Below are 14,335 nucleotides of genomic sequence, written 5' to 3'. Positions count from 1 at the left end.
TCTTTCTGACTTACTTCACTCTGTATGACAGACTCTAGGTCCATCCACCTCACTACAAATTACCCAGTTTCGTTTCTTTTTATGGCTGAGTAATATTCCATTGTATATATGTGCCACATCTTCTTTATCCATTCACCTGTCGATGGACACTTAGGTTGCTTCCATGCCCTGGCTATTGTAAATAGAGCTGCAGTGAACATTGTGGTACATGACTCTTTGAATTATGGTTTTCTCAGGGTATATACCCAGTAGTGGGATTGCTGGGTCATGTGGTAGTTCTATTTTTAGTTTTTTAAGGAACCTCCATATTGTTCTCCATAGTGGCTGTATCAATTTACATTCCCACCAACAGTGCAAGAGGGTTCCCTTTTCTCCACACCCTCTCCAGCATTTATTGTTTGTAGATTTTTTGATGATGGCCGTTCTGTCTGGTATGAGGTGATACCTCATTGTAGTTTTGATTTGCATTTCTCTAATGATTAGTGATGTTGAGCATCCTTTTCATGTGTTTGTTGGCAACCTGTATGTCTTCTTTGGAGAAATGTCTATTTAGGTCTCCTGCCCATTTTTGGATTGGGTTGTTTGTTTTTTTGCTATTGAGCTGCATGAGCTGCTTGTAAATTTTGGAGATTAATCCTTAGTCAGTTGCTTCATTTGCAAACATTTTCTCCCATTCTGAGGGTTGTCTTTTCATCTTGTTTATGTTTTCCTTTGCTGTGAAAAAGCTTTTAAGTTTCATTAGGTCCCATTTGTTTATTTTTGTTTTTATTTCCATTTCTCTAGGGGGCAGGTCAAAAAGGATCTTGCTGTGATTTATGTCATAGAGTGTTGTACCTATGTTTTCCTCTAAGAGTTTTATAGTGTCTGGCCTTACATTTAGGTCTTTAATCCATTTTGAGTTTATTTTTGTGTACGGTGTTATGGAGTGTTCTAATTTCATTCTTTTACATGTAGCTGTCCAGTTTTCCCAGCACCGCTTATTGAAGAGGCTGTCTTTTCTCCATTGTATATTCTTGCCTCCTTTATCAAAAAATAAGGTGACCATATGTGTGTGGATTTATCTCTGGGCTTTCTATCGTGTTCCATTGATGTATATTTCTGTTTTTGTGCCAGTACCATACTGTCTTGATTACTGTAGCTTTGTAGTATAGTCCAAAAGCAGGCAAAATTAAGCTATGATGTTTAGGTGCGATGTTTGGTGTTAAAAAAGGAAAGCAGGGAGTTGGCTGTCATTTAAGTGAGTCCCTTGTGGGAAGGACTATGACTGAGAAAAGCATGTAAAGGCTTCTGGGGTTTATGGCAGTATTTCATTTCTTAATCTGTAGAGTGTTTACATGGTTGTACAATATATTTGTTAATATGTATTAAGGTGTATATACATTGTTTCTGCCCTTTATGGGTATTATATTTCACAATAAAAAGTTTGAAAATGTCTTCAAAATAGGAGGGAGATGAATATAGTATGCTGATTATTAGCACAGCAGTTTTCTTGGACTTGCATGTCTAACACTTCATTTATGGAACAAGTATGCTGGGCACTGCTAGGAGTGAGAGGAGTTAAGATATAGATAATTAGTTTCTAAGTCTGTCTGTAAAAGGTTACTGTCAGTTTGATGAAACAGGTATATGGTAATCATGTAGATATATATTTATGGTAATTTTAAGTGCCACAGTAACAAAAGTGCCATATGTTTTAAGTGTCATGAACAAAAGACTTATCGAGAACTCAGAAGACAGAGTGATAACGCTAGGGAACCTTGGGAAGATAGTGTATTTTAGAAGGCATTTGAATAGAGATGAGGGGATATTAATTCTTTCTTGAAACAGGTTTCTGTTCTTGGTTTCTGTGAATATATGCTACTCTGGTTCTCCCCTTATCCTGCCTTTGCCAGCTCCCTTTATCTGGGTTTCAGATGAAGGGGTACGAGTATCTCTAGTGTATTGTGAGGGGAGCAGAGAAGTGCTCTATCTTGTATTCTAGGCTGTGTAAAGGAATCAAGTGGACAGTGGGCTAATGTAGTGTGAGGAAGTGGACTGTTGTTTTGGCCCTTGTGTGGAGTCTGACCATTTTCATGGCTTCAGGTGTAGTCTCTGACAATGACAGTCCTAATTTTTATTGCTTACCCTACTTGGTTATGTTGCTGTCACTCCGTCTTACATGTCCTAAACAGAACTCAATTCAGTAGGTTTTGTGAACTCTCCTATTTATTGGAACCTCCATTTTCCCTCTTACCCACAATTGAAACTTTAGAGTTGTCTTTGATTCCCTATGAGGAATTAGGATGTTTTCAGACATTTTAAGAGGGTTTCTTCTGAAGTATTGTATATCTAGGAGCTATTGTTTTCAAAAGAAAAAAAGATGAGAAGGGTTCTGTACTTATTATAAACATTAGTTTATGGAGGCTTAGAAAATCGTTGAAAGATGATTAAGAGAGGTAAGACAATAGTACTTGACCTGCCTGAAGGCTTTTATTTTTGTAGTAGAATTAATATGTGTGTGAAATAATTCATAAAACTAGACAATAAAGCTTTAACCAAATGAGTGGTAGAGGCTCTATATACACCACCTTCATTGTAAGGTCATCCCTGGTTACCCTTTTATTATTGCTATTATTACTTTTAAGAGTTTTTTTTTTTTTTTTTTTGATGTGGACTTTGTTTTTTTTAAGTCTTTATTTGTTACAATATTGCTTCTGTTTTATGTTTTGGGGGTTTTTTTGGCCATGAGGCATGTGGGATCATAGTTCCCTGACCAGGGATTGAACCTGCACCCCCTGCATTGGAAGGCAAAGTCTTAACCACTGGACTGCCAGGGAAGTCCCCCTGGTTACCCTTTTCAAAATTGCAACACTCCCCTCAAAAGACATACTCCCTAAACATACTGTTTACTTCTCTCTGCTTTGTTTTTTCTCATAAGCACTTATCAAAATCCAACATATTTTCATTATTTGTCTTGTTTATTGCCTGTCTTACCCTCTTCCCTCCAATTTAAATGTAAGCTCCATAAAGGCAGGGGTTTTTGTCAGTTTTGTTCATTACTGTATCTACAAAGTCTGATACATAGTGAACATTTAAATATTTGAATACATGAATGAATACTGGGGTCTTACCAGCCTTTGTGAATTATGTGATAAATAAGCTAAGTTATAAAATTTGGATAACAGAGACTGCTAAGTAGCTAATTAATTGGCCCAATCACATTCTAGCTCTGAAGGTTTTTTCGTCCCTATTTTAAGCCTTTATTCAGTATTTTGTGATTATGCTCTGAATGATGTTAGCCTTAGGAGACTTTTGGGCAAAATTGTTCTTTACTAGTTGGGTCTTAATGTTCAGAGCAGATGTACTTCTTATGAAATCAGGTAGCAGTTTGGATACTGCTTTGTTATAAAAGATTAAGTGTCTGATTAAGTGTCAATTGCTGCGTGGTCACATTTTATGTGACTTTAGGCATAGATTTTGGGTCTTTGGTTCAGAGTCAGCTACATCCTCTCAGAGCACTGACCATTGAAATTCAAAAAACAAGGTTTGCTTTTCTGTCTTCTTGATGGGATTGGGCAGTTTGCTTTAAGAATAAAGCCAGCAGGGCTTCCCTGGTGGCGCAGTGGTTGAGAGTCCGCCTGCCGATGCAGGGGACAGGGGTTCGTGCCCAGGTTCGGGAAGATCCCACATGCCGCGGAGCGGCTAGGCCCGTGAGCCATGGCCGCTGAGCCTGCGCGTCCGGAGCCTGTGCTCCACAACGGGAGAGGCCACAGCAGTGAGAGGCCCGCGTAACGAAAAAAAAAAAAAAAGAATAAAGCCAGCAGCCTATTAACCTAGATTCTCCATTTAATTTGGTTAAATAATCAATGCATGTTTTCCTTTCTGTAGAACTTGTTGATAGTATGATTTCATCTCAGTCAGGTTTCATTGCTTTTGTATTAAATGTATTTTTGCTCCTGTGCTGAGTTCAGGCTAACTTTTGAATAGAATTTGTCATCAGAAGGCAACAGTAACAGCTCTGGAGCCAGATTGACTGGGTTTGATCCTGCTTTTGCCTCTTACTGATGGACTTGCCTGAACCTCAGCTTCTGCAAAATGGGAATAATAATACCTCAAGGACTATTGTTACAGTTACATGATTTAAAACATATTAAGTGCTTAGAGTCTGTACATAGTAAGGTTCAATAAATACTTGTTATTTGTAAAATTAAAAACTGTAGTATAGAATGATTACCTTTCCAAGATACTAGAGGAAGTCTCTTCTGACCATGTTAAATATAATGGCATCTCTTGTTAACTCTTCATCCTTTATTTACCCAGCTATATTGTTCAATGATGCTCTTTTTACTTGATACTATATGTTTATTAGTTTGTTTTCTCCTATGGATTATAAACTTTGTGAAGGCAAGAACTTTGTTTTAGTCATAGCTGTTTTCACTCTAGTGTCTAAAACAGTATCTGATTTATAATAGGTATTCAACAAATATTTGGTTAATAGATGAATGAATTAATAAGGTGCATGAGGGCAACTAAAGGTTTTCTTAGGGGGCATCTGTTTGATTATTTTAATGAGTTGGTGCTTTTTATGAGGGAGCATATTTTGTTTTGGCAATGCCTCAGTGAACTTTTGTTGCCAAAGGCATCTAACAATCTTACCCTTCTTTTTGTTAAGCTATATGTGAAACAGAGCCTGAACAGCCTGTTCGACATTACCCATTATGGGTGAAAGTAGAAGGTGAAGTAGATCCAGAGCCAGTTTATATCCCAACGCCTTCTGTCATTGAGCCTATGAAACCATTGTTGTTGCCTCAGCCAGAAGTTTTATCTACTACTGTAAAGGGCAAACTGCTCACTGGAATTAAACCTGCAAGGGCATATACTCCCAAACCCAATCCTGTGGTAAGCTTGGTGTTAACATCTTTTACTGAAAGTTACAAAAATCATTTGTAAAGTTGGTGGGTTTGAACCAGATTTTTGGTTTGTATTCTGTGAATCATGGTGCTTTCAGGTAATGTGTCTGCAAGCCATCTCCCTTTCTGATTTAGTCAGTTTAATTGATGGCACTTAAAAAATGTCATTAAAAGTAGAGTGAATAGTAGTATGGTTGACCCTTGAACAACACAGGGGTTAAGAGTGTGGACCCTCTGTGCAGTCAAAAGTCTGCATATGACGTTACAGTTAACCCTCTATGTCCATAATTCTGCATGTGTGGATTCAGCCAACTGAGGATCATGTAGTACTGTAGTATTTACTGTTGACGAAAAGGTGTGTAAGTGGAACTGTGCAGGATTACTGTAATTCTTAAAGATAGCCAAATCTCTCTTTAGAAGGATCATATAAAGATGGGCCTTTTTTTTTTTAAACATGACTTGCAAAAGGTACTCTTATTCCTGTAGTATAGAATATTGAGTGATTAAGATGTATGTAGTACACGTTATTAGAAAAGCATTAGGAAGAAGTTTTAAAAAATAACTGTGATCTTTTTAAAGCAAATTTCTTTATATACAGTAAAGTTCAAGATTTAAAATAACATTTGCATGACCAGGTGAAGATGATAGGTAAAAGAGCTGATGCTTCCCTTGTGTTAATAGCTTAAGCATTTCTGATTATTAATAAATCCATTTCAGTCTTTACAGTCTATTAAATTGAAGATCTTTTAGTGCAGTGCTATTCAGTGTGGCCTCGTACAGTGCTGATCCATAACTGCTTGTTATTAGTCTGTGATGAAATAAGTTTAGAAAATGAGAGTAGATGTTTAGAAACTTTTGCTACAAGTTGATAGAGAAATTTTTATCTATTAAATCTAATACTGCAAAACCTGGCCTTTGTTTTTCTGGTAATTTATTTTACAAAAGTATCAGTCTGTGTGTGACAGGTAATTAAGAAATTTATCCTTCGCTGCAGATAATTTGAGAAGCACTGCTCTGGTGTGCTGAATTTTCTTGAAAGAGAACCAGATCCTTTCTAATGGCCCCAAGATTCAGCACATACAAACTGTAATTGTACTATTTAACTTTAAAGTTTGCATTAAATTTTTTTAAGTGTTGTAATAGAAGCAAAGATTAAACATCCTTTTCCTTTGGGAGTCCCAGAGACTTTTTTCCCCAGTGTTTGGAATGTTTTGTTGTATGAAACTTACAGATTCGGGAAGAAGACAAGGATCCAGTCTACTTGTACTTTGAAAGTATGATGACTTGTGCCCGAGTTCGAGTGTATGAACGAAAACAAGAGGAACAGAGACAACCATCACCATCACCATCCCCATCGTTTCAGCAGCAGGGCTCATGTCATTCTAGTCCTGAGAACTGTAGTGTAAAGGTGAATCACTTATTGCATAGATTTTTCTTTTTAACCTCCGATTCCCTGTTGCTGGTATTAGAATTTGCATTACTATCGGAATAATTTGAAATAATTCTGAACGGGCAGAGAAGGTTTACATAATTTGTCTATCAATTTATATGTTTCTCTGCATGCCTATTCTAGAGAATATTCCCTTAAGGTCATTAAAAGTATTATTCTTTCTGATGTTGGAGTAACTTATAAAAGTTTAAACATTTTTGGTTTTAATTAATGTGATTATTAGTATTTGCATCTTTCCACATCGGTGAATTTTCTAAATAACTGAAACTTGTTTCATTAAACATTAAATATTTTTCCTTCTTTACTAGAATTACACTATAAAGTGCACTGTTAATTCTTTCTTGGTAACTCAGTCACTGTCAAGGACATTAAACAGCAAGACTACTTGTTTTTATGGTTGTATAATATGATAGTAATGCAGCTGTGCATGTGGATGTGAAGATGTTCTTTGAGCACTTTAACCTTTCTACCGTTTTAGGCTTCCTTGAGAAATTTAATTCTCATGTCCTAGTCTCTATTGATATTAAATATGTGTTGAATTGAAGTATTTTCTGTGTTACTCTCTTTGTCAGGAGCCGGATTCTGAACAGCAGCCCTTGAAACCAATCACCTGTGACCTGGAGGACGATTCTGATAAATCACAAGGTCAGAATGAAAACTAGGTCTTATCATTTGATAGTATTTATATTATATAGGTGTGTATTATACTAATAATGGGGGGAAATCAAAGCTACCAATCCAGAGCATGTCTACCTACCCTGTTTCTAGTTTTTGCTAAAAATAGAGATGATAGATAAGTTTTTTTCCAATTAATTGCTGTGTTTATCACTCCTGTTCTAAGAAATACAGTTTGTTGGTGTTGATATGGTATGTTGTTGCAAGAAACATTTAGGATGAAGTCAGTGATTTTTTTTTTTAAACTTCTTTATATAAAAACCTCAGCAATATTGGCATCATTAGCTACTGCAATTTTCCCTGGGGTTCTCAATAGTTGCCACAGTTGGAGAAATACAGAGGGAGAAAGGAAGGAGTATCGCTGATTTATCTAGTAAAGGCTACTGCCAGAATTACTATGGTGAAGGGTAGTGTCTAGGGAGTTAACTATTTGTTTTTGGTTTTGCTCTTTAAAACTTCAGACATTTAAGCAGCAGTGCCTCCTAACTTTTTTTTAATGGCATGATAAACACAAGAAATGGTAATGTTGCTAGCACACCGGGGCAAGTGGAGGAAGCTACCTATTAGCATGACCACCCTGAAGGCTGAGGGGATCTGTATCCTGACATATCTGTAACTATAGCACATTGGTTGGGAGATTCTGCTATAGAAATCTAGCTAGTGAATATACATTTAGTTAATATGTTACCATGAATATAAACACACTTGAGTGGTTTTGCATAAAATGTAGAAGTGGAGTAATCATATCTAGAGGTACAGAAGTAATTCAGAAGTATTTGCAGTGGAAACTAGAGGTAGAGCTCACTTTTTTTTTTTTTTTTAAACCAAACACCATCTCTCTTGCTGCTGTTCTTTAGGGTTGACTCTACCCATCACATATTACAAAGCATCTTGCAAGTATCTTTGCTTTGCCTATATGGATAGCAAGTACACTATCCCAAACAAGCCTAACCTTGGTTATATACTTTGTTTGCAAGGTAACACTTTCTTATGTAATAGTTAATGGCTTTTTAGAGCAGTCTTAAGAGGGACTCCCTTTTATTGAGAGCCCAGTGAGCAGAATAGTGAAGATTTTATAGTCTGATTCTCTGGAATCTTTTTTTTTCATGGAAAATTCCCAAATTATGAGTGTCAAATTACCACTGAAAGTACATGGGAATGGGACACTGGGCAGCTGTTGAATTTCTATGCCCCTGGCACTTTCTGAGAACTCAGGAAAAATAAAAATTTTTCAAAGTTCAGTACAAAATTCTGTGATACAGAAATATCTTTCAATCCTTTATCAGAAAAGAGCTGGAAGTCTTCCTGCAATGAAGGGGAATCCTCTTCTACCTCCTATGTGCATCAGAGGTCACCTGGCGGTCCCACCAAACTGATAGAAATCATCTCAGACTGCAACTGGGAGGAGGACCGGAACAAGATTTTGAGCATCTTATCGCAGCACATCAATAGCAACATGCCACAGTCACTTAAGGTGGGCAGCTTCATCATTGAGTTGGCTTCTCAGCGAAAGAGCCGGGGTGAAAAGAATCCTCCTGTTTATTCTTCTCGTGTGAAAATCTCTATGCCATCATGTCAAGACCAAGATGATATGGCTGAGAAATCTGGATCAGAGACTCCTGACGGTCCATTATCCCCTGGGAAAATGGATGATATCTCTCCTGTGCAGACAGATGCCCTGGATTCAGTGAGGGAGAGATTACATGGAGGCAAAGGTCTGCCCTTTTATGCAGGGCTTTCTCCTGCAGGGAAGCTTGTGGCCTATAAACGTAAACCCAGTTCAAGCACATCTGGGCTTATCCAGGTGAGAATTATCTTTAATCTGGATGTAGCACCTTTTTATACTTAGGTAGCACCTTGATTTTTCAGAACCCTTTGTGGGCCTTATATTACTTATCTTCACATTTCCTGGGAACTGGGTGACAAAATCATTATCTCTTTTTGTAATAGGCCTAGGTTAGATGCATACCTAGGGTGAATTTTTGGCACATTTACAAACAGAAAGGTAGAGTACTGTATTGGCTTATAGGTTTCTTTCTAGTCTTCCTAGAAAGTTGCTCTTAAACTGTATTACCTGGGCTGCAGTGATATTTTGACAGTCAAGCAAGGATAGTGAGGGATTCAGTCTAGTTCTTGGGATTATTATTAGCAGACAGCTTTTAAAATAAAACAAGGTGAAACTGACTTTTAAGATAGGCAGTATATGTTTGGAAACTTGGGAGAAAATTTTAATTTAGAATGGTGTTATTCAAATACATAAATTTAAAAAAAATTGAGCCACAATTTACTTATTTTTTCTTTATTTGATTCATAGAGTTTTTGCAGTCTAATCATTGTTGTAGGGCAAATATCTATATCCTTGCTGTTAAGTAATTCAGGCAGGTATATTAGTAAAATTATACTGGCATTAGAAAATCCTTTGGAAAGAAAAGTTCTGAGGTAAAATGTAGTCACAGTCAAAAAGCTTCTCTCTTTTTGTTCAGTGACATATCAAATGCACTTTTATATCATAGTACCAAATGTGGGGTAGTGTCTGACTTTATTGCTAAGGTTACTTGACTTTTACTAGCTCAACTGCTTCTCTGGGCTAAGGACTGTTCCATTGTTACGACTGATCTACTTAATTAAAAACTTCCTGTTGCAGTTGCTATGTAACTGCTTCTGTTGGTATTTCTTACACTCTTAATGATGAGAAGAGTGTTTTCTCCTTGTTTCATTTATTGATTGATACTTTGAGAACAGAGACTTACCTGAGATCATTTCTAGTGAGACTAGACGCCCCTCAGATACAGTCATAGAAATTTTGTGTTCTCCTGTCTAGGACTCAGAAAGCCACCGTAAAATATGAACCTGCATAAGCAGTCAGGCCACTGACATAAGATATGCTTTGGGGGAGCTGGTGAGTAGTGTTCAGAGCAAATCCCAAAGGAGCAGATAGGGGTATCTGATCCAGACTCCACAGAGCCTGGAAGACTATATAGTAAAGTTTACTTTAGGATGGAAAGATCCTATTCTTTGTATCAAACATGGGGCAAAGATATTCCTGATCTTTCTGGAAATAATAACAATTTTACTTAAGTAGCAAAGAGTAATTTTGTGTCTTAGAGAGAAGCTTGGTGTAGCTATTCTCACCAGTTCCCTATTAATTTAGAGAGTAGGATTTTCCCCACCTCACTCCACTCCCTCATCCCTTTAAATGATGGAAAAGAGAGACAGGAAAGGATATCTCCTCTAGTCACTTAGCAATATGACATAGAGAACTTGGGTAAGGAACTTGGGAGGTTTTTGTTTTCTTTTTTTTAAAATGATTCTCAGGCCTAAGATGGGGTGGTCTGTCAACTCAGGCAGTAGAGAAAAATCTTTACCTCATTCATTGATTCACTTTCTTCTGACAATTTATTGATAGTTTTAAAAATTACTATGAGTTTCAACTAGCATTTATCTTGAGTCCAAGTTTTGTCCAAAAGATGAAGACAGTTATCTTCAAAGTTGAGTTTTTTTGAAAATTGAAAACTAAGGTGACTTTGTGGCTTAGGTATTTGTAACAGTGGCTTTCTCATAAGTTAAAGTAGACTCACCATATATTTTTCAAATATGAAGGATGCTTATGAGAAGGGTTCATCATGCCACTGGTCTTGTCAGAGAGATTTCATGGAACACAGTTACTCATTTTTTTTGCTGATGATTGTTAATAGCTTAACCAGAGTTGCATGTTGACAAGTAAAACAATTGGATGGTTCCTTAGATTTGACTGTATCTTCCACATATCTAGGATGCAGGTATGATGAGTTTCTAAGATTCTCTGTTTCCAAACTACCAAAATGAAGGAGATGAGATTAGTTCAGAGTATCAGATGACAACATTTTTTTTCATCTCCTAAATACTCAGATTATACCAAATGGAAAAAGTCCATTTCTTTTTCCCTTTAAATCTGAAAAAGACTTTTAAAACCTTGTAAAAATGAAACCCTTGTCAAGGGAGATGAGTTAGCAAGAGAATTTTATCTTTACAGAATTTCTCTTTGCCACTTGTTTCAGGTTAATGGTAAGAGTTACCCGCAGGCTAAGTTGCTATTGGGACAGATGGGGGCATTGCATCCAGCCAATAGGCTAGCTGCTTATATCACAGGCAGGTTGCGACCCTCAGTCCTGGACCTCTCAACCCTCAGTACTGTCATCTCCAAGGTAGCATCCAATGCCAAGGTGGCTGCATCCAGGAAACCACGTACCCTGTTGCCTTCAACATCCAATTCCAAAACGGCATCCTCCTCCAGCGCTACAAATCGCCCTGGGAAGAATCTGAAGGCATTTGTCCCAGCGAAAAGACCAATTGGTAAGTTGGACTGTATATATGTTTTCCAAAGGGTTGTAACCTGGTGCTGGGCCAGTGGATACAGATACGGGGGTTGTAAAACTTAGAGAAATACAGAAGTTGGCATTATTTTTTTTCTTGATGTCTATCTTGCCTGAATTTTTTAATTTTTTAGTAACTCTTCTGATGACCTACAATACTAGATGAACTGAATTCAAGTTAGTTTTACAGTTATTTCCAGACTTTTAGACTGGTTTTATTAATGTAGAAAAGACTTAGGTTTTTAATTTTGTTTTTCAAAAGGGAAGATGTATTCTTAAATACTTTCCCTAATTTACTATTTTTCCTATGAGGACTGGTGTTTTTGGTACCAGTCATATGTATGTTTCTTGAACTAAATGAAACCAAGGAGCTAGCACAATCAAAGTGGGTTGAGTTAGTATTAGGCTTAGAGTAGAAGGCTCTTGTAAAATATAATTTTGGAAACAGTGCTTTATTATATTCATCCCTGTTCTGTGAGTAAAAACCTCATTTGTTTAACATTGCAGTGCTAGAGTCTGTAAAAAATTACCTTCTTGAAATCATTTGTGTTTTAGCATTGAGAGTATATGCAGTTGGTTTATTGGATTCCTCTTTTTGTTGTTTCAGATCTATTTAGGAATGTTAAGTAAAAATGTCGTTTGCTCTATTTTTATTCCTCTAATAGGAAATTGAAATCTCTGGCCAAATGCTGGAGTTGTGTGAAGATGGAGGATAGGCCTTGCCTTAAAAAGAACCCATTTTACCTCTTTCTTAAAAAGTAGCTTTAATTGGTGATTTAAAAAAAAGATAGTCTTATCCTGCCCTCTTTTTTTTTTTTTTTTTTTTTGCGGTACGCGGGCCTCTCACTGTTGTGGCCTCTCCTGTTGTGGAGCGCAGGCTCCGGACACGCAGGCTCAGCGGCCATGGCTCACGGGCCTAGCCGCTCCAGGGCATGTGGAATATTCCCGGACCGGGGCACGAACCTGTGTCCCCTGCATTGGCAGGCGGACTCTCAACCATTGCGCCACCAGGGAAGCCCCCCCTGCCCTCTTTTTAAAAATGTCTTTATACATTTTAGAAAAATGCAAAACTTTACTGTCTTGTAAAAGGACAGCAATAAAGAGGTGGAGGTGCTGGGACAGGAGGAAGTGGTGGAAAATTGTTTTAAAATTAGAATTAGGAATACAGTTTCAACTTCTTACTTTCTTCATCTGTTTTTATCCATTCATTCAGAGAGCACACAGAGAAACAGTTTATTAAGTTGGAAGCTAGGCAGAAATACACACCCGGAGAGAAAGGGTATGGGCGTCCTAATGAGGAGGAGCACAGTCTCTTCATCTGTTTTAGGTGATGAAGTTGTGTGCTGCTGTACTGTCTTTTTAGTGTCCTGGCAATTTGATTATATTGCATAACCAAAAGAATTTCAGAAGGAACACCCAATTTCAATCCCTTTGTTAAAGTTAGAATTTTAAAGGTTTGGTTTGGGTGGAGGGGTATGTTTGATTTCTGTGGGTGGAAATTGGCATGTGTAATGCAGGTAAGAAATTTCTTAACATCTGTAAGAAATTGACCCAGTGGTGCACAATAAATGTTGATAAACACAATCACTACAAGGATAAAATATGAGAACTGAAGATTTTTGACCAGCAAATTTTTATTTGCAGCGGCTCGACCCTCTCCTGGTGGTGTGTTCACACAGTTTGTGATGAGTAAAGTTGGAGCCCTGCAGCAGAAGATACCTGGAGTTAGCACACCCCAACCCCTAACAGGGCCACAGAAGTTCAGTATCAGACCTTCTCCAGTAATGGTCGTCACACCTGTGGTTTCTTCTGAGCCAGTTCAGGTGTGCAGTCCTGTGACTGCTGCTGTCACTACTACCACCCCTCAAGTGTTTTTAGAGAATGTTACTGCTGTGACACCTGTGACTGCTATTTCTGACGTGGGAACTAAGGAAACTACTTATTCTTCTGGTGCCACCACTGCAGGGGTTGTTGAGGTCTCTGAAACTAATACCAGCACCCTTGTAACACCTACCCAGTCTACAGCCACTGTGAACCTTATCAAAACGACTGGGATAACTACCCCTGTGGCTTCAGTTGCTTTTCCTAAGTCTTTGGTAGCATCTCCTCCAACCATAACTCTTCCTGTTGCTTCCACTGCCTCCACCTCCATAGTCGTGGTGACCACAGCTGCATCTTCCTCCATGGTGACCACACCAACTTCATCTCTGAGCTCTGTTCCCATTATACTCTCAGGAATTGATGGGAGTCCACCAGTGAGCCAGAGACCAGGTAAGGCCTAGATGTTACAAGCTGGTTTACTGACAGCTGTTTATATAACTTTGTGGTTTTGATAGGATTATAGATATATCAGGTGTTTCTGCTATAACATGATACATATATTCCTAAAAATCATTACATTCTGCAAAACTGAACACTGAAAATAATAGAGCTTGTGGTAAATATAGAGTTAGGACAATCACTGAAAATTCATGCAATTTTGTAACCAGAGCGCTAATAAAACCTGTAACTGGTACTTTAGAGATAAACAGCCTTGACAGATGGTTTAATGGGGCTAGAGATTTCTTCAGGAGATTAACGATATTCAAAAACATTAGAATGGAAATGCTGGCTGAAGGATACTGCATATGGGAGTGGAACTCTGAGCCAGTAGAGCAGCGTTAAGGTGGGCACAGGAGGAAGTGCGACCTGTTGTGTGCTGAGAGCTGGGGGCGCATATCTCTGAGGAGGGAACCATATGTAGTTGTTCCCTCTTTTGGGGGTGGTAGGGCTGCTACTTTATATTTTAAAAAGATTGGAGGGCTTCTGCTTTTGCTGCAGCCAAGCTAAGGGCCCTTTCTCTCTCCTCCTTGCTTAAGATTAAAATTCTAGGTCCTCTTTCTTAGTAAAAATCATTTATGAATCAGCCCAACTCCTATATACTACTGACATTATTCTCCTGCTTAATTACTATATGTAAACTGATTGAA

The 14,335-nt window shown here is 37.9% G+C and overlaps 1 protein-coding gene across 6 annotated transcripts in view; it reads left to right on the top strand.

The window, feature by feature from the left end:
* MGA (MAX dimerization protein MGA) overlaps positions 1-14,335 on the top strand; it is a gene marked incomplete at its 5' end in the record, with an annotated part of 89,319 nt that overhangs the window by 56,195 nt on the left and 18,789 nt on the right. For 2 of the 6 annotated variants that reach the window (XM_079698840.1, XM_079698839.1), the window contains 6 exons: positions 4,652-4,878; positions 6,121-6,297; positions 6,912-6,984; positions 8,301-8,818; positions 11,052-11,346; positions 13,011-13,637. In XM_079698840.1, coding sequence (XP_079554966.1) covers positions 4,652-4,878; positions 6,121-6,297; positions 6,912-6,984; positions 8,301-8,818; positions 11,052-11,346; positions 13,011-13,637 — 1,917 coding nt within the window. The remainder of the gene's footprint in view (positions 1-4,651; positions 4,879-6,120; positions 6,298-6,911; positions 6,985-8,300; positions 8,819-11,051; positions 11,347-13,010; positions 13,638-14,335) is intronic. The other 4 variants (XM_079698841.1, XM_079698843.1, XM_079698842.1 and 1 more) reach the window with 4 other exon arrangements.

The sequence above is a fragment of the Hyperoodon ampullatus genome (genome assembly GCF_949752795.1).
Source record: "Hyperoodon ampullatus genome assembly, chromosome: 3".
Taxonomy (NCBI): domain Eukaryota; kingdom Metazoa; phylum Chordata; class Mammalia; order Artiodactyla; family Ziphiidae; genus Hyperoodon; species Hyperoodon ampullatus.
Note: the sequence above shows the minus strand (reverse complement) of the source record. Positions and strands in the feature narration are given on the sequence as shown.